This window comes from Tamandua tetradactyla, chromosome 11, assembly GCF_023851605.1.
Source record: "Tamandua tetradactyla isolate mTamTet1 chromosome 11, mTamTet1.pri, whole genome shotgun sequence".
Taxonomy (NCBI): domain Eukaryota; kingdom Metazoa; phylum Chordata; class Mammalia; order Pilosa; family Myrmecophagidae; genus Tamandua; species Tamandua tetradactyla.
The window spans coordinates 76,304,332-76,331,329 of record NC_135337.1 but is presented as its reverse complement, the minus strand read 5'-3'; the positions used below and the strand labels follow the sequence as shown (position 1 = coordinate 76,331,329).

General features: G+C 55.3%; 2 protein-coding genes across 3 annotated transcripts in view; one reads left to right on the top strand and one right to left on the bottom strand.

Annotated features, from left to right (window-relative positions):
* The first annotated feature begins 716 nt into the window (after positions 1 to 716).
* NRTN (neurturin) lies at positions 717 to 23,733 on the top strand. The gene is made up of 3 exons (XM_077121026.1): positions 717 to 801; positions 10,871 to 11,046; positions 13,911 to 23,733. The coding sequence occupies exons 2-3, from the start codon at positions 10,878 to 10,880 to the stop codon at positions 14,333 to 14,335; spliced, it is 594 nt and encodes a 197-aa protein (XP_076977141.1). The 5' UTR covers positions 717 to 801; positions 10,871 to 10,877; the 3' UTR covers positions 14,336 to 23,733.
* Positions 3,135 to 26,998, bottom strand: part of LOC143650343 (3-galactosyl-N-acetylglucosaminide 4-alpha-L-fucosyltransferase FUT3-like) — a 47,270-nt gene continuing 23,406 nt past the window's right edge. Inside the window, exons 2-3 of one of the 2 annotated variants that reach the window (XR_013159532.1) lie at positions 16,986 to 18,631; positions 3,135 to 3,271 (exon numbers count right to left, since the gene is read on the bottom strand). Coding sequence is in view for 1 of the 2 variants with exons in the window: in XM_077121025.1 (XP_076977140.1) it covers positions 17,491 to 18,621 (1,131 nt within the window). In the remaining variant the exon portion in view is untranslated. Of the gene's footprint in view, positions 3,272 to 14,252; positions 18,632 to 26,998 lie in introns of those variants that run through there. The other variant, XM_077121025.1, reaches the window with a different exon arrangement.

Sequence of the window (26,998 nt, the reverse complement as noted above, 5' to 3'; positions counted from 1 at the left end):
AGGGGGTCCCACGGGGCAGTCAGGCCATGGCACGGGGGTGGTGGTGCGGGGCGCCGAGGACCGCAGGCACTGCCGTCGGGGCGCCGTGGCTCTTAGACCTCTGGAGAGGTGGCCCTTGGGGAGGGGGCGTCTTGGGTCCCGGGTCTCCCCAAAGGAACGCCGTCGGGGTCCCCGGAGCCAGGGGTGATCGCTCTCCGGTGGGGGAGACTCTGTGTGGCCCCGGCGCCCGGGCCACCTGCGCTCCGCGGGGCCCCCCTCGGGCGGGGGCGGGGCCGGTCCGGAGGGCGGCTCCCGGGCCCGGGAAACCCGAGCCACCGCCCCCAGCCCCGCCCCCGGCCCCGCCCCCGGCCCGGAGCCGGCCGAGCCGTCCGCGGCGGGAGCGGCTGGAGAGCGCGCCGTGGAGCCGCTCCGAGCGCCCGGGCCCTCCCGCGCCGCAGCCCCCGGAGCCCCGCGCCGCGCCCCGAGGCCGCCCGCGCCGTCCGTGCGCCCCCCGCGCCCGCGCCCTCAGAGCCGCCGGCCGTCCAGGGTGACCCCCAGCCCCCGCCGGGCCGGGATGGCCGCAGCCCGCGGCTGAGCGAGCCCGGTGGCTGGGGGGGGTGGGGGTGGGGGGTGGGGGGGGCCGCCCCATGGGCCGCCCCGCGCCGCGCCCCCCCCCGCGGCCGCCCCCTCTGGCCCGGGCCCCCCCGGGCGCCGCGGGCCCAGGCGGCCCGGATGGCGGTGGCGGCGGCAGGGCCAGGGGCTGGGGCCGGCGCGGGCGGCAGGCGCGGCCGCCTCTGACGGGCAGTCGGGCGCCCTGAGCAGGTAAGCAAGGGCAGGAGGGGCTCCGTAGTGCGGGGGTGGGGTGGGGGGTGGGGGATGTTGTCCCTCCCCATGGACGGGGCTTTGGGGGGCGCCGCCAGGGACTCGGTGAAGACCCGCAGCTTCCCTCCTGGAGCCCAGGACCGGCGGGGTTTGAGAGGGTGGGGTGGAGGGAGCGACAGGTCCTCGCGTGGCGGGGTGTGCGAGGGGTTGGGGGGTGGGGAGAGGAGGGGTGACCTTAAGCGCCTCTCCAAGCCGGGATCTGGTGGGGGTGTCTTGTCCGACGGGACGGGCACGCCCGTCTCCCGGTCCCCATGCGTGCGTCCAGGGAGGGGTGCTAATGGGACTGGAACCGGGGACAGCCGAATCCCCTCCCCAGCCTCTTGGAGGGCGAGACCCTGGACTCCCCCCCCCAATACATACCTCCTGCCTTGGGGTCGACAAGGGATCGTGGGGGCATCCCGAGCCCGCAGACCCCCGACGGGGAGGGGGTGGGGGGGCCCGCCGTCGCGGCCCAGCTGCGCACAGAAGTAAACATCTGTCAGCGGCGCGCTCCAGCCGCGTTCCTCGCGCGCCGCCGCCAGGGACACCGTGTCCTCCGGTAAGGGCCGGGTCCTCTCTGCTCCAGGAGCCGCCTGTTCAAGCCACAAGAGGGCGCGGAATCCTTTAGTGGGGGGGGGGGGTACCTTAAGGGCAAAGATTGGATTTGAATGGAGGGGGGGTGGGGGAAGGGGGGGTGGGGGGAAGGGGGTATGATCTACCATGCCTTCTTTCCCTGGCGTTTTACAAAAGGCATGTCTTGCTCTGCCCGGGATGGTTTGTGGATTAGGAGCCACTCAGTCCCCCAGACCGTGGGCAGACTTGGAGGTGGACTGGAGAGAGAAATGGATTCTCCTGGGGTGGGGGTGGGGGGTTGATGCTACTACCCACTCCTCTCCAGGAAGCCCCAGCATAATTGCCGTCTCACTGGCCCAGCCCAGCTGGCCTGTGGTTACCTGCAAGCCTGGGTCACCAGCCCAGATCTGGGGAGCTGCAAGGCCAAGGGCCCCGTGTGGGGATGGCATCCCCAGGAGGCCAGATCCCTCCCTCTCCTCATCCCTGCCTGTCCACTCTGCCCTCTCCCTGCCCGATATTCCCCTCTCTGTGTTCCATGACACTCTTTGTCTGTCTTGGAGTGCCCCAGGCTGAGGAAGCCCCAATGGGGCGTGACTGGCCAGGGCGGATGTCAGCGGGAAAGATTTCGGTGCTTTGCCAGCTTCTCCCCACCCCTGGCCCCTGCCTTGGGGCTCTCTGGACACCCCTCTCCGCTCTCTTCACCCCAGGACTTCTGAGGTGTGGGCTTCCAAAGGCCACTCCGAGGTCTTATAGCCCGCATCCCCTTCCCATCCAGCTGCAAAGGGCTGGCTCTCGGGGTACAGGAAAGAAAAAACCACCCCCACCACCTTCAGCTGAGCACAGTGTTTGAAATTCCACCGTCAGTGCTTGCCCCTCGAGTTTCAGCCCTCAGTTTTCAGGGAGTGAGCAGAGGATATAGGTTTCAAGAGCCTAGAGCAAGAGAAGAGACCAAAGTGTGCATAGTCTGGCAGGAGAGCAAGAGATTGTTTCCGCAAATGTGCATCAAAAAGCAACGATGTGGTTGGTTCTCTGTTTGGGCTCCAGGCTCCTGAGCCCCATCCTTCATGGGAGACAGACTTACATGCAGGGACACAGGGCTGGGAGATCCCAGAGTGGGGAGCAAGGCAAGAGAAGGGGCACCAGGGTTGGGGCCATGAAGGATGAGTAGGAGTGTGAAAAGAAAAGGCATTCCAGGTTCAGGGAACTGTATATACCAAGGTTCAGAGGCGAGGAGTAGCCTGGCTAGTTTTGGAATATCCAGGGTACCTTGGTGGGTGTGGGAGGGAGAGATTTTTCTGGAAGATTAGCAGAGGGAGATCTGGGCTGGGCACTTAAGGAGGGCTCCCTGGAGGTGGGGTCCTGAAACACAGAGGAGAGAAGAATGGGCCCTGAATACATCCTAGTGTCAAGGCTCATGAAGAGAGAGTGTGGGGCAGATGGGGTCTGCCTTTTCTACCCAGTGAGCAACTACTGCTTGCCATGCAAGCCCTGGGTTCACCCCACTTTGCAGCTGAGAAACTGAGGCTGGGGGAGGCAGAGGGTTCTTTCTTTCATTCCCCCCACCCCAGGTGTTTCCTGAGCGTGAAGCTACTATGGGCCGAGCTTTGTGCTAGGATGAAGCAGAGGACAAAACGGGCCTGGTACCTACCGCATATGAGGTGTAGGGACAGACAGAGGCCCCCCGATCAGCCCTTGGAACTTCAGGGGGGCTAATGATCATGGAGAAAACCTGAGTGGGGATTGAGCATGAGTGGGAGACACTTTGGGCAGAGCTGTTCCAGAAGGGTCTCTGAGATGGCAGTGCTGAAGCAAAAGATCTTCTGGACCAATCCAAGTGAAATCAGGCTTCCAGCAGGCCCTGAAAGAAATTAGACAGGGGCCCTGGCTTGCAGCTGAGTTCCGGCTGGCAGGATAACCCCATTAGTCCCAGGTGGGGAAACTAAGGCCCAGCGACAGGGCACCCATAGTGCCAAAGTAACCAGTGTTCTGGGACTCGAGGCTGAATTTGAATCTGGGTCCGATAGGGAGGTGTGTGACTCGGATGACTCTGTTGCCTGGTTCCCAGGAGACTGTGCCTCAGTTTCCCTTTCTGTCAGATGGCCGACTTTGTGTGGTGACCTCCTAGCCACTTCCCACGGACCTATGCCCCCCCTGCATTACCTGCTGGGCCCTGTGCCAGTGGCTCAGCCGGGCCAGGCCCCTTAGGCTAATCCTTTCATCCTACCCCAGGGAACCCCGTCCTGCCTGTCCCAGAGGCCCCCGCGGGTCAAGGTGAGAATTTTATGGGTCAGCTGTGGAGGGCCTGGCCGGAAACGACAGGTGGGAAAAGCCTCCAGTTCTGCCACACACGCTCCCAGCCCTGCCCACCCAGCCTCCTCCAGAACACGCTCCTGAACTGGTGCAGGAAGAAAGTTGCCTAGATGCTGATGTAGAACAGGAGGACTGCTCCCTACTGGCCTCAGGGCCCCCCGTTACTTCTCCGACCTCATCTTCCCCCACTGTTCCCCTGGCTCCATCTCTTTCAGATGCATTGGGTCCCTGGAACCAGCCCTGTCCTGTCTCTGAGACTTTCCCCTTTGCCTCGCCTGGAAAGCTGTCCCCAGAGCTTCACTTGGCAGGTTCTTCCAGGTTTTGGCTCAAATGTCACCTCCCTCCTCCGAGAAGCCCTCCTTGACATTCCAACCCCGAAGCAGCCCCCAGTCACTACTGCTTCATCTTGCATTATTTTATTGTCTTCACACTTGTCAATGTCTAAATAACCTTGTTTGTTTATTTTCTGTCTTCCCGCACTGGACAGCAAGTTTGGTGAGGGTGGGGCCCATGTCAGGCCTGGCTGTCGCTGAGTCCCTGGCCCTCAGCCCAGATCCTGGCATACAGTAGGCAGTCAATAAGTGTGCGTCATCTTAATGAGTTGGGGGAGCAGAACCTGGCCGGGCACCCTGGGCCTTCTGCTATCTGAGCCCATCACTTGCTAATTCAGCTCTGCCATGTGTCTTTGAGAAAACCGCTCACTTCTCTGGGTGTCAGCTCTGCAGTGCATCCCAGACCTCTAGGCCTCACACCCCATATCTTACTTCTCCCCTTCCCTCAGCACTACATTTGTTTCTGAGATTTGGGGGCCTCCCATGCTTATTTGCTGTGTGCCCTTGGGCATATCATTTAGCCTTAGTTAGAGCCTGGAAAACGAGGCTTATAATAATATCATCTTCAGGCACCGTGGGGAGAACAAAAAGTTTGAAAAGCCTATAAGTACAGTGCCTGGTACTAAATAAATGGGATAGCCAATATCAGATGCTAATGTTAATGTTTTCATTGTTCTGAGAGAGACTGTAATGATTAAGAATATGGAGGAGAGGGTATTGGAACTGGGGCTTTGAGGGATGAGTAGGAGTTTCCCTAACCACCTGGGTTCAGATCCCAGCTTGGCCAAAACTTCTGCGAGCCTCGTTTCTTCCTTCTACAAAATGGTGATAAGAGTCCATGACTTGTTGAATCAGTGTGTGTAAACTGCTTAAAATGACACCAATAGTGTTGTTTGCTCATGTTAGCTATTATTGTTGTTTTTACTATTTTTATCATGGAACGGCCAGCACAGACCCCTAGCTTCCCAATCCTCCCACCTCGGCAAAGACAAACTAGGGCCCCCGTGCCCTCCCCCCACCATGATAAGCTTAGGGCTGGTTCTAGGTGCTCAGATTAGAGGGGAGCCAGTGATGGTTCTAGCAATTGGGCAGCAGGCAGCTTCTGGGCTGGCGGAGCAGACAAGGGGATGGGCCCCCCTCCTGACCAGGCCAGGAAGTGTTGGCTGGCTTTTTCTGCACCCCGCCATGCATGGAGTCATCCCATGGGCTGGCCCCCGGCTCCCGCAGACACGGCATCGGAACCAGCTGTGCTCGCCAGATGTTCCTGGTTTGCCCCCAGATGTGCGTCGCCGGCGCACGGCTGCCCTGGCCTCCCTGTCCCCCCATGGGGTGGGGCTGGGCCCTGGGGCCCACCGAGGGAGGGGGCACATTTTTGTGGGCTGCGGAATTTGTTTCTTGTTCTGCAGATCCATCAAGTCTTGCGTTGAGAGAGGCCCAGGCGGCCCCTGGCTGAATCCCACCCCTCATGGGGCCTCAGTTTCCCCATCAGTGGGACCCTGCGGAAACTCAGCCCTGGAGCTGTCAGCACTGATGGGTGAAAGAAAGAGTCACGTCCCACAAGCAGGTGTGGCTGATGCCTGGACACAGCTGCTGCCACTCCAGGCCTATTGCCTGCAGGACTTCAGTTCAATTAAATGACCCTCCAGGAGAGAGAAGTTACTACATGTGACCGGTTGGGCAGATGGGAGAACAGAGGCTCAGAGATGGGGAGGAGTTTGCCCCATGTTACACCCAGCCAGGAAGAGGCAGAACAGGGGTCCGAGCTCAGCTTTCCGGAACTCACGTGCTGCTCACCTGTACATAGGGGCTGCCCCATGCTAGTAGTCCATGTGGTTACGTGGCCTGTCTTTTACTGCTTGTGAGCAGTGACCCTAGCCCCAAGAGCTGCGTGGTCAAGCTCTTTCAGGTCCTCCCTGGTGTTCCCATGGGACTGCGCAGCTCTGTTCTGGCCTTTTCTGAAGATGGGGAAACTGAGGCATGAGGACTAGGACCATGTCCAGGAGGGAGTTGGGGAGATAGGAGAAAAGTGTGCATGGTGAGAGGTGCCACATAGCCAAAAGCATGGAGCCTGGGGAGTTGCAGCATTTCCACTCCTCTTCAGTTAGAATTATCGAGACTCTGCCTGAAGAGGACTCAGCCCAGGCTGGCCTTCAAGAAACTCCCAGGCTGGGGAGAGAGATGTAAACCCAAAGACCATGCCATCAGGGCAGGGTAAGAGGGAGGGACCTTGGATTAGGGACTAAGATGGGGAGCAGGGAAGGCTTCCTGGAGGAGGAGCTGTAGGAGATGGGGCTTTGAGGGATGTGTAGGAGTTTGCCTGACCAGTGCAGGCCCTGATTCCAGACTTCGCCCAGACTGGAAGAGATAACTTGGTGGAGGAGTCTCTTCCTGAGAGTGAATGTGAAACAGGAGCCTCCCTGAGGCCAGGAGTTCTGCAGGATGGAGGCCCCTGATCTCAGGACCAGATATGCCTGAAAGGTGTCCCTGGGAAGCCTGGTGGGAGGGTGAAGTCCAGGGCATTGCTTGGGCACAAACTAATGAGCAGGGCTTTTTGACACTACCATAGAAGCTTCCAGAAATGTCCAAACACCCCTGCCCCTGACTGCTGGCTCTTCTGCTTGGAAGGACCCACCCAGTTTCTCTGAGCCCCAATTTCCCTTCCCTCCCTGCTCCAGCATTGTGGATTCTGTGGCTAGAAATGAGGGATCTCTCCTAGGTCTCTCTTACTGCAGGTTAGGCTGGCATGGCCCCCAAGGAAGGGAGGATCCCCCCTCCTGGGCAATGAGGATTTTCCAGGGTGTCACCACGTTTCCCAGGATCGGGAATGCATCACTGGCCGGGGCCTAACCACACAGTGTGGGCAGCACCTGAGAGGCCAACAGGAAGTGAGCTGGGCCAGGTATATGCCGTCGAGGCAGGGCTGTTCCCTCCAGCCACTCTCTGCCTCCATTCATTTCTCGCTTCACCCACTGTTCCCCTGAAATTTTTGCAGCTGGGTACCCAAATGCACTGGTAGCACGGTCACCTCGTGTGTGTGTGTGTGTGAGTATGAGTATGTGTGGCCCAGACACAGGAGCTGCAGGGACAAGCATGTGGCCAGCCAGGTGAGAGTGCAAATGGCAACAGACACCCCTGTGCCTGCAGATGTGTGTCCCCCTGGCATGTATGAGAACAGGAGCACACGGAGGCTGTGGGTGTGGCCATGCCTGTCTCTGTGTCCACGTGCAAGAGCCAGTGTGTCTGTGTTTGTAAGATTGTGAAAACATCTGAACATATATGGGAGTGTGAGAACTCCAGGTGTATGCGACAGGGAGACCAGCCAGTTGTGAGATTGTGTCTAAGTGTGTGGGTGTGAAAACACCTGAGTGCATGAGTGCAATAATGTTCGTGTGAAAATGCCCAAGTGCATGAGTGTGATAATGCTTGAGTATGAGTGTGAAAATGCCCACGTGTGTGAGTGTGATCCTGCTTGAGTCTCACTGTGAAAACACCTTAGTGCATGAGTGCAATAGTGCTCAAGCATGTGGGTATAAACACCAAATGTGTGGGTACAACAGTGTTTGAGTATGTGATAGTGTTCAAGTGTGGGTTGGAACACATCCAAGTGTGTGATTGGAAAAATGCCCAAGTGCATGAGTGCACTATTTGAGTGTGAGTGTGTGAAAATGCCCACCAGTATGAGGTTGACAGTGTTTGAGTGTGTTTGAAAATGCTGAGTGTGAAAACATCCAAGTGTGTGAGTGGGTCACTTGTGCACAAGAACTAGAGAATCCTAGGTATGAGTTAGTGTGAGCCCTCGAGGGTGCTGTGTGAGTGAATCCACCCCTGCAGGACCAGGAACCTCTGTGAAATGGGCACAAACATTATGCACACCTGCCCCCCTTCCTGTGCCCTCCGCTCCACCCGTGTCACCCCCTCCCGAGCAGATCCCAGAGCCAGAGACAAACCAGTTGGGTGACCCCTGCACAGAAAGGCCCCATTGTTAATGGATGCTTATCAGCCTTGCCCGCTGGAGCCCCCTTCTTGGAGGGCCCCTTCCTGCCCCCCCCCTCAGAGCTCCTGGGGGGTCTGCAGCTCCAAGGTCACCAAGGGGCTCCAAGGTCATGAGGGAGCTGGCACTTCCACTGCCCTCTCAAATCCCACCCCTCCTTTAAACCCTTGGTAGAAACAGAGGACCAGAACTTAAGGCTGTGCAGGGGTCTTGTTCCATTCTAATGGGGAAACTGAGGCACACTACTTGGCACACCACTCCAAGACAGAGGTGTGAAGGCAGGCGGGGCGGGCGCTGGGGGTCTACCTGGGGTCTTGAGCCTGTCTCCCCTGCCCTGGGGTGGGGGGACATCAGGACACTTGGATTCAAATCCCAGCTCTGTGACTTCAGGCAAGTCACTTCATCTCTGGGCCTCAGTTTCCCCATCTGTAAAATGGGGATAAAGATACTATTACCTGCTTCTTAGGATTCTTCTGAAGTTGAAATGACTCATTTAGGGAGTGGCCACGTTGGGCACCTGACATACCCAGGATCAAATCCTGGGGCTGACCTCTGCTTGCTGCAAAGACTCGGAATGAAATATTGTCTCTGTGGTCCGCAAGGCCCTGCCTGACCTGTCCCCAACCTGCAGACCGCTGTGCTGTCCTTCCAATGTGCCAGGCAGGGTCCTGCCTCAGGGCCTTTGTACAGGCTGCCCTTCTGCCTGGAAACTGTCCCAGATTTTCCCATGGCCAACTTCTCAGGTTTGGGGCTCACTCAGCTATGTGTCACCTCCTCAGGGAAGTCCTCCCTGACCACCCCAGCGAAATTTGTTTCTTGATTTTCCCATCACCCTCTCTGTCTTCATAACACTTTGCTAGATCATTTTATTCCTTTTTACGTTTCTTTGCATATTGTCTATCTTCCCACCATAGGGTAGGCTCATCTGTCTTGGTCCCCACAGTATCTTAGGGCCTGGCACACGTAGGTGGTCAATATATGTTAGATGGATGCATGAATGAGCAGATGGATTTATCGGGAGGATAGAAAAAGGGATCAATCTCAAGACATTGTGTAACACTGGCATTAAATAGGTGTGGGTTTTCTGGGATGAGCTGGTGCTGTATTAGAGCCACAGACATAAAACCCTAGACCTGAGCTGGAATCTGAGCTTCCTTTCTTTGTTCATTCATTCTTTCAACAAATACCAGCTAAACACCTTTTACGTACTGGTGAATCAGCTGAGGGGGCCTGGGGGTCCTTGAGGCCGCCTCCCCTCCAGGTTGATGCTCAGGAGACTCCAAGCTGGCCTAGGGCTTGTTTGCATAACCTTGATGTCAGGGAGCTCACTCCCTGTCAACACTGCCACCAGTGATGAAGTGCTAAGGGGGGTAGTGGGGGGAGGCGACCCTACAGCATTTGCTCACAGGCCCAACTCAGGCCGTGTGGTGTGCCTCATATCAAAGAACCTGGGTTCAAATCCCTGGTCCTTTTCTAGCCGACTCCCCTTGGACCAACCCTTGGACCGGCTCCGTGCCTCAGTTTCCCCATATGTAAAACGGGGGTAATAGTGGGCCCAACGCCGGGCTTGGTGCACAGTGAGCGTTTAATAAATAGCATCTGTTACCCTTTGGTGGGTGTGGCTGCCGTGCCCGCGTTTCCAGCGCCCCCCAGCTCCGTGCCTAAGCACTGCGGGATCGGGCCCATGCAAATCCCATGCAAATCAATGCGAATCGCAAGCAGATGCCGCGCCCGCCGCCTGCGGGACCCGAGGTGCGCGCGTGGGGGCGTCGGGTGTCCCCAGCGGGCCTGGCCCGGCCGTCCCTGGCGCTGCCCGGCGGGAGCCGGCGTCCAGCCCGGGCTTTTCAGCGCTCCGTGTCAATGTTTACACCGGGCCGGGCGCCAGACACCGCTCGCGCCGACACCAGGCGGCCGGGCCCGGGAATGTAAACGCGGGGCGGGGGTCTGCCGGGTGGCGGGCGTTGGAGCTGCCCGACGGGGTGGGGGTTGGCAGTGGGTGGGGGTGGGGACGCGTGCGTCCTTCAGCACCTACTGTGTGCGGGGACAAGCAAAGCGCCAAGCGAGGGATGCCCAATGCGGGAAGATGGGGACAGGGAGAAGACCCCTGTGCAGCCTTGGGGGTGGGGATGGAGAAAGGACAGTCCGGGAGGGCTTCCAGGAGGAGGCTCCGCCCCAAACTGAAAGCTGAATGCGAGAGGAGAGGAGGGAGAAGAGAGTGTGCAGAAGCCAGGGCTATTTGCAAAGATCTGGACGGGAGGCACTGCCCACTTTGGGGCATCCGTTTGCCCATCTGGAGGGAAACTGAGGCTCAGAGAGAGGCAGCAAGTCACTCAAGGACATCAATGTGTAGGGAACAGGATTCCTGCCTCCCCTGGGATTGCCCAAGCACCACCCTTCTTCCATACCCTTATCCAACAGTGCCCTCTGCCGGGAATGCCTCCCCTCCCTCGGCTCTACCCCTCTCCCCCTGACACACATATGGGCTCCTAGGTCTGCAGCCACCCCTGACTACTGGTTCCTGGGATGGGCCAAGCCCGGTGCAGCCTCAGGGCCTTTGCACGGCCTGGGACGCTGTTCTCTGCCTGGTCAACTTCTTCCCCAGGGTTCAAGTCTCAGCAACATGGTCAGCTCCTCAAGGAGGCACCCCTGAAGCCCCGGATGGGGGCATCTCCCCTGCCCGTCCCCCGAGAGTCCACCCCCTCCTCGGCACCATTTTCCACCGATCAGGGGCCCCACTGCGTCCCCAGTGCCCAGCCCCACACCCATTTGTTGACAGACCGCGGGGGGCGGCGGGGCTGGGGCTGAAGGTGCCTGTGCCCTGCAGGCCGAGAATGCAGCGCTGGAAGGCAGCAGCCCTGGCCTCGGTGCTCTGCAGCTCCGTGCTCTCCGTGTGGATCTGCCGGGATGGCCTCCTCCTCAGCCACCGCCTCGGACCCGCCCAGACCCCACTGCGCCGGCCGCCCCGCACCCTGGACGCCCGGATCACCCGCCTGGCCCAGTGTAAACCTCTGTCCCTGCCCTGGCGTCAGATACCTCACACACACACACACACACACACACACACACACACACACACACACACACACACACACACACACACACACACACACACACACACACACCACCAACAACCCCCCAACAGAGGGGTGGCTGTAAGTGGTGGAATTTCAGGCCCTGGCTGGGGTCACAGAAGCTGTTTTTAGATGGAGTGAAGGGGGAGGTTGCAAATCTCCCCAAAGGCCTGGTGGGGGAATGGGGGGGTGGGGACCGGGGGGTGCGCTGCTGGGAACTGGGGTCTCTGGGCTCAACTGTCACAAGGAATTAGGCTCTGGCTTTGAGGGGCAGGGAGGCCAGATGGAGGTTAGATCTGGGCAGTCGGCCTGGGAGGCCACCGCAGCGCCGGGGGTGGGGCGTGGGGGCAGCGGGGGGAAGGCTGGATCCGCGGCCCTGGTGACCGGGGGTGGGGTGGGGTGGGGGGCAGTGACCAAGGTGGGCCTTTGGGGTCGGGGTGAGGGGGAGAAAGATGGAGAGAAACCCAGAGACGGGGAGGGAAACAGTGGCAGAGATGCAGAGACGCAGAGAGAGAGAGAGAGACAAGAGGTGGGGAGGGACACCCCGGGGGCTGGGAACCCTGCAGGGCTTCCCCACCGGCCCCTGGTCCCTGCCCCATGGGCTGCGCGGGTGTGGGGAAGCCCGGGCCCCGACCTCGTGTGTGCCCGCGCAGTGGGAGGCGGTTACGGGGCGCGGGGTGGGATTGGGGCGAATGTAGGACGTGGGTGGGGCACGTGCGTGGCGCCCGAGGGTGCGGGCCGCGTGCTCGCCTCTGTGCACGTCTGCGCCCGCCCTGCCGGCCCACACAATTCCTCCTTCTTGTCCTCAACAATGGACAAGGGTGGCCCCCCTCTCCCCCAGCGTGCGGGTTCCACTTCCGCCCCCACCCCAGCCCCTGCAGGCAATGAAGTCCTTTCCTGGACACTGGGTCCCAGAGACCCGTGAGGGAGGCCCCAACCTGCCCGCCCCCCCCACTCCCCCCTCAAAAAAAGAGCCAAAAGAGCCAGCGCTCCAGGACCTAGGGGCAAAGCAAGAACGGAGGAATTCCAGGCACCGGGGAGGGTCTCAGGTTCAGGGCGGGTGCCTGCCTGCCCTGGTAAATCCCATCGGGGCGGGGCAGCCTGAAGACCACAGAGAGTGGGCCCAGATCCCCAAAGTGTTCTAGGACCTGGGACAGAGGCGCTCCGGGTGGCGGTCCAGGCGTGGGGGGTGGGGCGGGGGCCTGTGCACGTGGCCAGCCCTGCAGGGAGGGGGAGGGGGCAGAGCAGAAACAGATATCCTCAAAAACTATTTGGTGTTTATCTGAAACTCCCATTTCCCTGGGCATCTGTATTTTATCAGGCACCCCCCGGAATAATCTTCCCAGACACACAGCTCTGGGGTGGGAGCACTGAGGGTGGGATATTTGGCCCCAGAAGTGAGGGGACAGTCCTGGCCACCCCAATCCTCTTTCTTTCTGGGTTCAAAGAACATAGGACAGATGGCCCGGTCATCCCCAATTCCCACCCTCCCAGCCCCGGCCAACGCGGTCTTTGCTGAGCAGACAGAGAAACTGAGGCACGGGGCAGTATCATCACCCCCCTGATGTCGTCTGGCACCCAAAGTGGCAGAGCCACCAGGCTCAGCACCAGTCTGTAGGGCTTCTGAACACCCAGTGGGAACAGACACCCCCTACACCCCTCCCCCCAGGGCAACAGACTGCCCCTCCTCCCTGGGACCTCTCAGAAAGCTCACTCTTTTGACAACCAGGTGCACCAGCCTTGGGGCCAGGCAGGGGTGCTCAACTCGGGGCTTCCTCTCCCAGCCACAAGCCTGACTGCCACCTACCCAGAGGCCGGGAGCCTCTGCTTGCAGCTCCACCGTCGGTGCGCCCCTCCTGGGCACGCGGAGTATTGGGGCCGGGCCAGCGGATTGGGAAATAAATTTAGGCTCTGGGGCCCTGGGAATCAGGGACTCAGGGCATCCGTGACTGTGGGAGGAGGGCTGGCTGTGGGCCAAACCTGGGCAGGATGGAGGGGGTGGGGTAGGGTTTGGGTCCTTCTCAGTCACCTATTCGTGGGGTGGCCCTGGGAACAATTTTGCCGTCCCGGACCCTCCATTTCCTTTACTGTAACAGAGGACTGGCTCTGGAAATAGCTGCAGCCCCCCACTCCCACCCTACCACGGGCTAAGGTACCCCCGCTCCTCCACAGCCTTCAAATGCAGTAGGACCCGTATGAGAAGCAGCCTCCCCTGCCCCCCGCCAGAGCGGGTAAGGCAGTGCCCTGGGGGGAGGGGGCGCAGCTGGGGGCCCAGCGGGGACAGGGGTCTGCCCCCCCACCTGCTGATCCTTCCCCTTTCTTTTCTGCAAAGTGGGGGGAGCAGCTGAGTGAAAAGGTGGAGACCCTCCCAGGGCAGCCCCGAATAAGAGCGAGATCCAGAGAAAACGGGAGAGGGGGAGGTAGAGTGTGCAGCAACGGGCTGAGGGGGAGAGGAGCCCAGAGGGAGAGAGTTAGAGACCGAGATCCGCCGCCCTTAAGGTGGAGCAGACTGAAAGTGGACCCAGGCACCCAGAAAGGGTGAACCGGGCTCCAAGGAGGGGTGTTGGCCGCCGTGGGGACCCAGCGTGTGTGTGTGTGTGTGTGTGTGTGTGTGTGTGTGTGTGTGTGTGGCGGGGGGGGGGTTTGGAAGGGCTGAGTTGCCTTTGGCTAGGGCTAGATCTGTCCCCCAACACTGCCCCGCAAGAGTCTTTTGTATTGCAGGTGGACAGAGAGGATCGAGGGGGCTCCCCACTGACCCCCTTCCCCTTCTCTCCTACCCCTCTCCCCTCGCAGACCGTGCACTGCTGCAGGGCGCCCCGGACGCGGTGGAGTTGCGCGAGCTGACGCCCTGGGCAGACCGTGCCCCGGGTCCGCGCCGTCGGACCGGGCCCCGGAGGCGGCGCGCGCGTGCGCGGTCTGGGACGCGGCCGTGCGGGCTACGCGAGCTCGAGGTGCGCGTGAGCGAGCTGGGCCTGGGCTACGCGTCGGACGAGACTGTGCTGTTCCGCTACTGCGCAGGCGCGTGCGAGGCGGCCGCGCGCGTCTACGACCTGGGGCTGCGGCGCCTGCGCCAGCGGCGGCGCGTGCGGCGGGAGCGAGTGCGCGCGCAGCCCTGCTGCCGTCCGACGGCCTACGAGGACGAGGTTTCCTTCCTGGACGCGCACAGCCGCTACCACACTGTGCGCGAGCTGTCGGCGCGCGAGTGCGCCTGCGTGTGACCCTACCTCACCCGGCCTGGGCCCTGACGGGGCGTCCCGGCCCGCCCGGCAGCCCCGCCACAGACTGACCATGCGCAGAAGACCCATCGAGGCCACGGACTTTCTCGTTAACTGTATCGAGATAAAGCGTGGAAAAGGGAGCCCGGGTCGTGATTCTGCGTCTGGGGGGCCCCACGTGCGGCAGTGGGGTGGAGGTGAGGGTGGGTGGGAAGTAGGTGCAAAGAGTTTACTGTTTACAGGTAAAGGAAGGAAAAAAGCTGTATGGTGGAAGGTCTTGTGTACAAGGGACAAAGAGAAAGTGGGATGAATGGGGGGCGATGTTGGCCGGGGGAATCGTCGGTGCCTCCCCCAGCCCGACCGGTACCTCTGCCCCTCCCCAGCGCGCCCGGTCCCCACTTCCCCGCAATGAGCGCTTCTGGGGAGGAAAGGGTAGAATTAGATCAGTAGAGGGAGTTATAGCCACTCTATGGATGGGGAGCCTGAGGTCTAAGTGGACTCCAGCCTCCATCTCATGACAGGGCTCTTTAGGCCCGGCGGGCCCTGCCAGGGTGAACTCGGAGCCACTATCTCTTTTCACTGGCTAAAAATACCCGTGCACTGCCCATCTCCCGGCGGGGACAGCTCTGGGGCGGCCGCCAACTCCGTCCAGCCCGAAGCCGGCGCCTGGTGAGGCCGAGCTGGGTCTCTGAGGATCTGGGTCCTGGGCCCATAAAAGCCCGAGCCAGACCTCAAGAGGGGATTTACGACGAGCCCCTGTGGAGGATGGAAAAAACAGCGTGGTGTTTAGATTTGCCTGCGGTGTCACCTTGATGCTTGACAGGCCCTGTACTGGCGGGGGTGTTGGGTTCCCCCTGCGTGGGGAGGGGCCGGCCAGTCGTATGGTCTGAGGGCGGGGAGGAGGGCGGTGTCCTTGGGATTTCGGGGAGGTCTGAGGGCGTGGACTCCTCTTCTCTTGCCCTTGCCCCCCCAGACTGGGAACTCACGAGGGCGCACACATAGTCCCCGCCATGAGGGTTCCCAAAGTCTTATCCTGCTCCTCTGCCCCAGAGTGCCCCTCCCCCAGGGCACATACATCCCCATTCCCTCAGACCCTGGTCTCCCAAAGGTGCGGCCTCTTCCCTCCTTTACATTCCCCCGGATTGGGACCCCCACTCCTCTTTTCCCCCACATCTGAGCTCAGGACCACCCTTCAACAGGTCATCCCAAACTCCAATCCTACTCCAAAGCTGAAGGGCACGGATCAGAAGCTGCCCCTAGAGGGAAACTCCCAGCAAGGCCTCAGATCTTGACCAGCATCCACAGCTCCCTGCTACCCAAGACCCAGGCTGCAGCTGGAGGCACTCGAGGCTGCTAACAGGCAGGACTTCCAGGGAGACCTGAGAGCTGGACTTGGCAGCCAGTCCCCAGTCCGTGGGTGGTCTGCTTGGAAGGCAGTTCCCGGGCCGTGGCTGGCTGGGGTCCCCGCCCACCCCCGCAGTTCTCTGCCTGTGAGGCTTGGGGTGGTGGATTCCTCCAGGACTCGGCCTGACTCAGCCCAGCCAGGGCAGGAAGCAGGAGTCCTCCGACTACGATCGAGATGGTGCCCACTTAGAGCCTCAGTTTCCCCATCCTAGTGGACCCCTGAATGGTCTGAGAGGCCCCCAGCCTCAGAGAGGGAAGTTGCTCAGCTCAGGACATACAGCTGGGGATTGGGGTGGGGGGAGGGGGGGGGGAGTTGGTGTTTGATTCAGAGCCTGTGGCCCCTGAAGTTTGGCTACCTCTGTGCGTGTGTGGTGAGTGTGCACATGTGTGTGTATGTGTGTGCCCTCCCCTGCCTCCCTGGACCTCGGCGCCCCATCTCCCACCTAAATCCAATATCCCAACCCCAGGGTGCTGGTGAATTGGAATGTAAACAGAGCTGTCCCCGCACACCCTGGGGGCTGGGGCTCTCCGCAGTGCACACACACACTCGCAGAGCACACAGCCTGCCATCCACACTCACAGGGACTCAGGCAGGCTCAGGATAGCACGTGCCACAGCCCACTTGCTTACACACTCACACTTCACCATTCACACTCAGAATCACATGTTCTGAGAAAATAGTATCTCTGGGGTCACCCACTTAAACACAACTACACACTCCGTCTCACGCTTACACCCACACTCACACTCACACTTAGTCATGCACAATCCAAGTAATCACACCCCACCCCACCTTTACAGTCAAAGAATCACTCACTTAAGTCTCACAGAGACATACACCTACCTCCAGTCTTACACACCCAGAGGCAGAGACACACTTACAGGGTCACACTTTCAGAATAACATCCACGAGGCAGACATGAGAGCCACGTGCAGTCACAACACGGTCAGACTTGCACGCACGGCCACACCCACAAACACCCGTTTGTAAGAGCCGTATGGGGGCGATCACACCCAGCTCCCCCCCAGCCCCGCACACTTATGCCAGTGGTCACATGAGCACATTGCGGTACACATTTAGGGTCACAGCAGCCCCCCCAGGCACACTGACACTTATTCGCACACATACTCACTGTCACATTTAGATCACAGCAGCCCCCAATAGCCATGCCAGGAGCACCCCCCCCCCATCACAACAACCAAAAATCTCTCCAGGCAGAGTTAAGTACCTCCTGGGAGTCAAAATTACCCTGGGGTGAGGATCGCTGCTCTAGAGTAAGGGGAGACGCGTCTGTTTTCCTGTAGCGTTTCCGTCTGGAAATTGATGACAATACTGCCAACCGCCAGAGGGCTGACAACCCCAAAAGTGACCACAAGAAAGCCAACCAGAACCAACCCTAGGGCCCTGGGGTCCTGGGGAGTCTGCCCACCCGAGGGTGAATGCCTGGGTAGGTAAGGACCCCTGCAGGGGATTTCCCTGGCAGGTGAGGTCCCCAACTGCAGAGGTCCCTAGCAGCTGACATTTCTGGTAGGTGAGGTCCCTAGTAGGCGATGTCCCCACAGGTGAAATCTCTGCAGGTGAGGTCTAGGTGTGTGAAGTCCCCCACAGGTGAGGACCAGACAGATGAGGTCCCTGCAGGTGAGGTCCAGACAGGTGAGGTCCCTGCAGGTGAGGTCCAGACAGGTGAGATCCCGGCATGTGAGATCCCCGCAGGTGAGCCCCCAGCAGCTCAGGCTTCAGGCCGGCGACAGGCTCATGTGAACCATTCGGCAATGCTGGGGACCGCCTGGTACCTGGGTTTCTGTTGCAGCCACCAGCAGGCCTTGCAGAAAGCCTGGGCCCAGGAGAAGGAGCGAGGCCGCAGCGTCTCCCGCCAGCGAAAGTATCGCAGGTAGGCTTCCTGGTCCTTGTCCAGCGCCTGCAGATACTGAGCCAAGGCCTGGGGACTCTGGAAGTCCTCGACGTGGATGAAGGCGTCGGGCGGCAGGAAGCGCTCGTAGCTGCTTCTGTGGGGACCCAGCACCACGGGCACCGCCCAGGCCTCCAGGGCGTTCCGCCACAGCTTCTCGGTGATGTAATCGGGGTGCTGGGAGTTCTCGAAGGCCAGGTAAAACTTATACTGGGCCAGTTTCTCCATCATGGTGTCCCGGGGCAGCGGCATGTGGGCGCTCCCGTACACGTCCACGTGGAGGTGCTGCCGCAGCACCTCGTAATAGCGCACCCTGGCCGATGAAGGCCCCCAGTTGGACACCACCCAGGCCACCAGCTTGGTCTTGTTGGACAGGTGGGCCAGGGCGTCGCTGGCCTGGCCGGGCCACGGCTCGAGCCAGCCGTAGGGCGTGAAAATGTCCGAGTCCCGGCGGTAGCTCATGGTCACGTTGAAGTAGCCGTCCAGGGCCTTCATCTGGGCGCAGTGACTGGGCGACTCCATGCTGAACCAGAGCCACAGCTGGCCCGGTGGCCGCTGGGACTGTGGGAGCTGGGACCGCGGCCGGTAGCTGACCTCGCGGTGATGCACGATGACCGCGGCCGCCCGGGGGTACACGCTGCGGTTGGGGGTCAGCAGGCAGTCGGGGGTGCCCGGCCACAGCTCCGAGCAGGGGGACAGAGACACGGGGCTGTTGAATGGCCACGTCCACAGCAGGATGACCAGGGGTGGGCGGGCAGGGGGCCCCGGGGTAGCCTGGCAGGGGGCGGCCGACACCTTGGGGGTGGCCGTGACAGGTCCCTCAGCCAAGGGCCCTGCCTCAGAGGACCCCTTGGGCTGGTCTTGATTCACGCGCAGGTAGGAGAAGAAGCAAAGAGCCAGAATCAACTGGAACAGCAGCCCGAGGAGAAGGTGGCGCCACGGACATTGGAGCTTGGTCCAGCCAACTGGATCCATGGGTCAGCAGCTGGGAGGAGGGGAGAGCAGAGAGAGTCATAGAGGACAAAAATAGCCACCTGCATCTGGCGGGATGAATTGTGGGCTGCCAAAGTGAATCCTCACTGGGCCCGAGAGAGAAACTGTCATTATTCACATTTGACAGATGAGAAAACTGAGGCCAGTGAGTGATGGCAAGAAAATGGCAACACAGGTCATTTGGCCCTTCAGTGCACATTCTCCAAGCCACCAGGCAACGCGTCCTCTCTACCCAGGAGGGGTCACCAGAGAGGATGGGATAAGCCCCAAGGATACTTAAGTTTCACCTTGACCCCAACTTTTCTTAGTTTCTCCAGTCTGGGGAAGTGAGAAAGCTGGTAACTTACTCTCCCAGCTCCATGGAAGCAAGGCCAGGGCCTGGGGACTGGGGGAACCCAGATCCTGGGAGGGGCACAGTGGGATGGGTTTTGAAAGTTATGTAAGAGCTCGCCAAATAATTGAGGGAAATAGGTATTCTTGGCAGAGGAAACAGCCAGTGCAAAAGCTTGGGGGTGAGGAGAGCCTGGAAGTTTGGAGAGTAGGCAAAGGGGATGTCTAGGGCTCCAGTTTTATGTTCTTAGTCTCTCATTCCACCAGTGTTCAAAGATGGCCCCTGGGTGCACTGGGTGACCATGGGGCCCCAGGCCTGGCCATCACACATGCCCTTCCCAGTCCTGGGGGTGAGTGGGGAACAGAGGCCAGGAGAGAGATGGGACAGGAGAGAGATTCAGAGGGGAGAATGGGCAGGTCTGGAGACACAGGACAAGCAGGGGGCTAGCAGGGTGGCCGAGTCACCCTTGAAATGGGGACCCCAGAGGAGGAGCAGTTTCTTCAGGGGAAGGTGCAGAACCTGGTATGGGCACTGCTGGGTGCAAGAGGAACCCTCAACTGGAACCTAATGGCTGGAGAGGGCCAGGGGAGGGCACGTGGGGGCCCACGGTCAGCTGGGAGAGTGGACACCGGGTCTCAGGCCCAAGGAAGAGAAGGCTGCAAAGGAGCTGAGATGACTGGACCGGGTAGGGAATGGGGAGGAGGGGAGCCTGGGCCCGTGGAGTCCAGTGTCTCGAGGGGTGGGTGGGGTGAGGCTTGGAGGTTGGGGTGGATAGCTGATCAATGGCAAAGCCCCAGTGGTGCCCCTTGCAAGTGGCAGAGTGCAGGGGTCCTGGGGTCCTGGGAGGGGCCGTCTCCCAAAGGGAGGAGCCCCTGGAGCACGTCTGGATGCAGGTGACACTGCAGATCTGGAGGCCTCGTCTGCCTCGACTCGGAAGTGGGGACCTCTGCATCCACCTGGCAGACAGCTGGCTTCTTAGGAGTCCTGTGGTCCCGCAGAAGCCCCTCCATTCCCAGATCCTGCCGCAGGAAGTAGCCGCGTCTTCCCAGCCCCAGGCCCCGCCCCCAACCCTGACTCCCTGCAGGCCCTGGCTGTCCGTTTTACAGAGAACACCGAGGCTCAGGGACACGTGTCTTGCCCAAGTCTGCAGAGCCAGAGCCATTTCCATTGCAACCCAAACTCCCCTCTTAAGGAAACCCCAGCAGGAGCCCAAATCTCCAGATCAGCGTCATCCCCTAGAACACTCTGCGACAAGGGAAACAATTCATATCTGCCCTGTCCGCTTAACTTGGGGTGGGCACAGGTGGCTAAAGAATTATTTGCTTCTGTACCTAAGTCTGCCCCCAAATGGCTACTGAGCATTTAAAACTTGGATGGCACAGCCGAGAAAGCTGAAATTGTGAAAATTAATTCAATGCAATGTCAATTGACAAGGATTGCTGTCCATCTCAGGCAGTTCTCCTCGAGAATCTGGTGCATATTTTTCCATAGTTCAATGCACCTGGCAGAGGGATTCACTCACAAGGGGGCTCTCCGTAAATATGCTTATTAATTTTTTTAAAAAATAAAATAACGGCTGTTCTCTCCTGTCAGTGTAAAACATGTCCCAAATAAAATGTAAAAGTGGAAACAAAGCCCCATCCTCGATTCGGTGATGGGAAAACTTTTGAGTCTGTTTGGAAACGCCTGGGGTGTGCAAAAGTACTTCACTGGAGAATTTTACTGAATCGAAATACAGATGGAGAGTTTTTGGGTGAGAACGGAACTTGTCCGAATTGCGATGGGCTGTTGAAGTATAAAATGCACACTGGAATTCCAAGGCTTAATATGACACGAACCAACAAAAGCATGTGGAATATCTTATTTAGATTTTTTTAACATGACTTGCTGAAATGCTAATAGTGTGGATATAATGGGGTATATAAAGTATGTTATTAAAAAATGAATTCCATCTGGGCCCCCTAAAGGTATGGTGCAGCCCTGCACCCTGGCACCTGTGAGTAAAATTGCACTAGGAAATAAAGTCATTGCAGGTGGAGTTAATTAAGAGAAAATGAGTCCATACCAGGGTTCAGTGGGTTCTTAATACAATATCACTGGTCCTCATACAAAGATGAGAAGAGACGCAGATAGAGATGGGAGAAAGCCAAGGGAAGATGGAAGCAGAGATCGAAGTGCTGCAGCTTCAAGCCAGGGGACACCAGGGATTGCCAGCCAACCCCAAAAGCTAGAAAGAGGCAAGAGAGCCTCCACCCCTTCGATTTTCAGAGAGAGCATTGTCCTGCTGATATCCTGCTTCCTGGTTTTTGCATCCAGACCTGTGCGAGAATAACTTTTGGTTATTGTAAGCCACCTCCTTGTGGTTTTAGGAAACTAAGGCACCTCTGTCTTTATCATGTTTTTTTTTTTAATGTGGCTCCTAGAAAATGTTAGATGACACACGTGGTTTGCATTAGAGTTCTATGGGACAGAGCTACCCCAGAGTCACCAAGGAAGGTCAACTGAAGAAATTCCATTGCAATTGAATACCTGCCCACCCTCCAGCCGCAGGGGTTCTCCTAAAGGCTGACAGACATAAATCAAGGGCCTTTGGAAACAAATGACATCCCCGTTGAGGTGGGACTGGTTAAATCCCACGTGCTCCTGACAATGGAATACTATGCAGCTCTGAACAAAGAAGAATGGAGTGACTCTAGCAATACAGACCCGCGGGGGACACGGAGGTCTCAAATCTTGACACTACTCCAGTTTGGGAGCCCCTCTGAAGAGAAAGGAAACACAATGATGACCCCACACCTAGGTATAGAAGCAAATAATTCTTTAGCAGCCCTTGCCCACCCCAAGTTAAGCATCATTCATTTCATGGTAAAACCACCTGGGTCTTGCTACAAAATGGTTTTCAAGATAATTCGGTTTAATTGTGCACTGTCTAACACGGATATGGAGCTTTTGATAGATACTGGTTTGGGTGACTGAGGAACTCAGGGTTTACATGTTAGCCAATTGTTGGAGTTATACAGAGAAGGTAGGGTTTAACAAACGAATATGAGTGCTGAATCAGTAAATCGATACTCCTTTTAGTCCCCTGTATCTTAGAGCAGCTAGAAGTAAAAACCTAAAATTGTGGAATTGTAACACATGCCAAACTCTGAAATCTGTTCTGCAACTAATTGTCGTGCTGTATTTTGATATGTATTTGCTTTTTTGTATACATGGTATTTTTCACAAAAAAAGAAAAGAAGAGTCAATTGTGATGATGAAACTATTTGTTCCTTCTAGCGTCCTATATTCTGGAGCAACTAGAAGGAAAAATCTGAGGATGGTAGGGGAGCCCATGACACGCTCTGGGATCTGTCCTGTAACTACTTGTTGAAGAGTGCTTTGAAGACTATTGCTTTTTGCTTTCTTTGCTTTGTATATATGTTATATTATATAATAAAAAAATTTTAAAAATTAATCAGTTTTAAACTAAATGTAATTTAAATGAAAATGAAAATTTTAAACTAAAATCCAATTTAAAACAAAAGCAGTACAAATTTCATTTCTGTTTTTTATTATTTTTAAAGAAGTTGCAGGCTTTCAGAAAAATCTTGCATAAAATACAGGGTTCCCATATACCTCTCCACTTGCCATTATTAACACCTTGCGTTGGTGTGGTACATTTGTTGCAATTGATGAAAGCACATTTTTACAACTGTACTATTAATATAATCCATGGTTGTGTTCGTGATTCATTGTTTGTGTTGTACAGACGGATTTGTTTTTTAAAAATTTACTGTAGATTGGATGGGTCGCGGTGGCTCAGCAGGCAGCCTTCTCGCCTGCCATTCCAGAGACCCAGGTTTGTTTCCCAGTGCCTGCCCATGCAAAAAAAAAATTACTCTAGTAACATACATCAAACCTAAAATTTTCCCTTTCAACCACATTCAAATATATAATTCAGTATGTTTTTCCATCACCCCAAATAGAAACCCTATACAATTTGAGCATTAAATTCCCCATTCCCTACCCACGTGCCAACCCCTAGTAACCTGTATTCTAATTTCTGACTCTATAAGAATTTGCTTATTCTGATTATTTCTTATCAGTACGAGCAGACTATAATTGTCCTTTTGTGTCTGACTTATTTCACTCAACATGATGTCTTCAAGGTTCATCCATGTTATGGCAGGTATCAGGCCTTCGTTCCATTTTATGGCTAAATAATATTGCCACTGTGAGTATATGCCACATCATATGTCCATTCATCAGCCGATGGATACTTGGGTTGCTTCCAGCTTTTAGTGGTTGTAAATAATGCTGCTGTGAACATCGGTGTGCAAATATCTGTTCAAGTCCCAGCTTTCGATTCTTTTGAGTATATATCTAGAAGTGGGATTGCGGGTCATATCGTAAATCCTATACTTAACTTTCTGAAGATCTGTCAAACCGTCTTCCACAGCGGCTTTACCCTTTTACATTTCCACCAGCAGTGAATGAGGATTCTTGTTTCTCACAGCCTCTCCAATACTTGTCAGTTTCCTTTTTTTTTTTTAATAGTAGTCTTTTAGTGGGTGTGAAGCAGTATCTCACTGTGGTTTAGATTTGCATTTCCCTAACAGCTAATAATGTTGAGCATCTTTTCATGTGCTTTTTAGCCATTTGTACATCAGCACTGGAGAAATGTCTATTCAAATATTTTGCCCAAAATAAAAATTAAAAAATATATATATATATTTTTTGTGTGTGTATTTTTGTTATTTCTCTCTCTCTCTCTTTTTTTTTTTTTGGTCCATTTTTTCAATAGGGTTGTTTATTTTTTTGTTGTTGAGTTGTAGGATTGATTCCTTTTATATATTCTGGATATTAAACCCTTACCAGATATGTGGTTTCCAAATATTTTCTCCCATTGTATGGATTGTTGTCTTACTTTCATGATAAAGTCCTTTGAGGTGCAAAAGTTTAAAATTTTGATGAGGTCCCATTTATCTACTTTTTCCAATATTGCTTGTGCTTTGGGTGTAAAGTCTAAGAAATCTTTTCTTAAACTCAAGGTCTTAAAGATGCTGACCTTTTTTCCTCCTCTGAGTATTATAGTCCTGGTTCTTATATGTGGGTCTTTGACTCATTTTGAATTGAATTTGTGTGAAGTAGGGATCCACTTCACTTTTTTTTGCAGATGGGTGTCCAGTTTTGCTAGCACCATTGGTTGAAGAGAGAGTTCTTCCCCGGATAAGTATACTTGGGACCCTTGTCAAAAATCAGCTGGCCATAGAAGGAAACACCCAAAATTGTTGAACTGTGTGGTAGTTAGATTCAGTTGTCAACTTGGCCAGGTGAAGGCACCTAGTTCTGTTGCTGTGGACATGAGCCAATGGTACATGAACCTCATCTGTTGCTGATTACATCTGCAGTCGGCTAGGAGGCGTGCCTGCTGCAATGAATGATGTTTGATTTAATTGTCTGGTGCTTAAATGAGAGACTCAGCGTAGCACAGCCCAAGCAGCTCAGGATACCTCATCTCAGCACTCGCAGCTCAGCCCAGGCCTTTGGAGATGCAGAAAGGAATCACCCCAGGGAAAGTTGTTGGAACCCAGAGGCCTGGAGAGAAGGCCAGCAGAGATCACCCTGTGCCTTCCCATGTAAGAAAGAACCTCAGTTGAAAGTTAGCTGCCTTTCCTCTGAAGAACTAATGAAATAAACCCCCTTTTATTAAAAGCCAATCCATCTCTGGTGTGTTGTATTCCGGCAGCTAGCAAACTAGAACAGATTTTGGTATTGGAGAGTGGGGTGCTGCTGCAGTTTGCAAATACCAGATATGTTGGAACGGGTTTTTTTGGATGGCTAAGGGGAAGATTTTGGAGGAACTATGAAGAGAATGATGGAGAAGTCCTGGAGTGCTTGAGGACACCGTTGGTGTAAACGGAACCACTGCCAATCTAGACAAATGGGACACAAGAGGGACAAATTGGAGTTTGCAGAGTGAGAACCATGGAAGCTCAGGTATGAAGCCAAGAAACCTCAGCCAGGAGAGAGGACCCACCCATATACATGGAGAGGGTGAGTTTGAGTCTCCCACCTTGCTGCAGTGGAAGAGTTGTGTGGACTCAGGCCTTGGAGAGGGTGAAGCACATTCCCTGGGGATTGGTGAGAGCCTGGCTGCCACCACATGGAGGGGTTGAGCGTGTGCCCCGGAAATGGCAGAGAGCTCATTGTGGCCCCAATGCCTGGAGAGAGTGGAGACGAGAAAAATGTGGTCTCCTCAATGTTCCCCAAGGTTGACTCAGAAAGAGGCGGGCCACTGCACAGGCCCTTGGAAAAAGTGGGACTGCCTCTCTCTAAAGCTGAAGGATAAATGACTTTCAGACTTTGAAATTCAGTGGTGTTTGCCCTGCAGGTTTTCCTTCTGGTTTCTCCCTATGGAAATGAAAACCTGTATCCTGTTAATATCCTCCTTTGCATGTTGGCACCAAATAACTTGTTTTGAGATTCATAGGTCCACAACTAGAAGAGTATTTTTTGCACCTTAATATTGTTTAAGGTGTAGTTGGCAAGTTGACAAGGGGTGGACCTGTGGTAGATTCAGTTGTCAACTTGGCCAGGTGAAGGCGCCTATATCTATTGCTGTGAACATGAGTCAATGGTACGTGAACCTTATCTGTTGTTGATTACATCTGCAGTCAGCTAGGAGGCGTGCCTGCTGCAGTGAATGACGTTTGATTTAATTGGCTGGTGCTGAAATGAGAGAGGTCAACGTAGCACAGCCCCAGCAGCTCAGCATACCTCATCTCAGCACTTGCAGCTCAGCCCAGGCCTTTGGAGATGCAGAAAGGAATCACCCTGGGGAAAGTTGTTGGAACCCAGAGGCCTGGAGAGAAGGCCAGCAGAGATTACCCTGTGCCTTCCCACATAAGAGAGAACCTCAGTTGAAAGTTAGCTACCTTTCTTCTGAAGAACTAATGAAATAAATCCCCTTTTATTAAAAGCCAATCCGTCTCTGGTGTGTTGCATTCTGGCAGCTAGCAAACTAGAACAAACTGTAATCCAGTAGCTTCGATCTTTGATAATGATTGAATAACTATATAGCTCTTATTGTGTTACCATGTCATTGTGAAAACCTTTATCCAGTGTAAAGGTAGAGTAATAAGATAAAACTATGCATTGAAAAAAATAAGTTGGCTCTGAAATCTGTCTTATAATGACTTGTTACAATGTACTTTGAAATTTATTGCTTTTTGCATATATGTTATATTTCACAATAAAAATATTTTAAAAACAGGTCAGGAATATGGGGGAAAATACTCCAAAGTAAACTATGGATAATAATTACAGTACTACTTTAATAATCTTTCATCAATTGTAACAAATGTAACTATGGTTAAGAAATAGTAGAATTACTTAAAAAAAAAAAAAAGTCATCAACTGTTACAAATTTTCCACACCAATTTGAGTGTTGGTGGTGGGGTGGTATATGGGAAATTTGCATTCTATCCATGATTGTTCTGTAAACCCATAACTTCTCTAACAAATTTTTTAAAAATCCAGTTGGCCATAAATGTGTGGTTTGATTTCTGAATGCTGAATTTGATTTCAATGGTCTATGTGTCTGTCCTTGTGACAATACCTGCATATTTTAATTCTGTGGATTTGTAGTAAGTTTTAAGGTTGAGAAGTATGAGTCCTCCACATTCATTCTTTTTTTCAAGAGAACTTTGGCTATATGGGGCTTCTTACCCATGTATCATATAAATTTGATGCTGAACCTTTCCATTTCTGCAAAGACGGTTGTCAGAATTTTTATTGGGATTGCACTGTTCCATAAACGACTACAGGATTCACATCCTAATGATATTTGGTCTTTCAGTCCATGAAACACGGACTATCCTCCTGTATTTTTAGGTCTTCTTTGACTTTCTTCAGTCACGTTTTGCAGTTTTCTGTATTCGTGCTTGGTGAGATTTCTTCCTAGACATTTGATTCTTCTAGTTGCTGTTGTGAATGGAATTTTTTTTCTCGATTTCTTCTTCCAATTGTGTATAGAAATTGCTT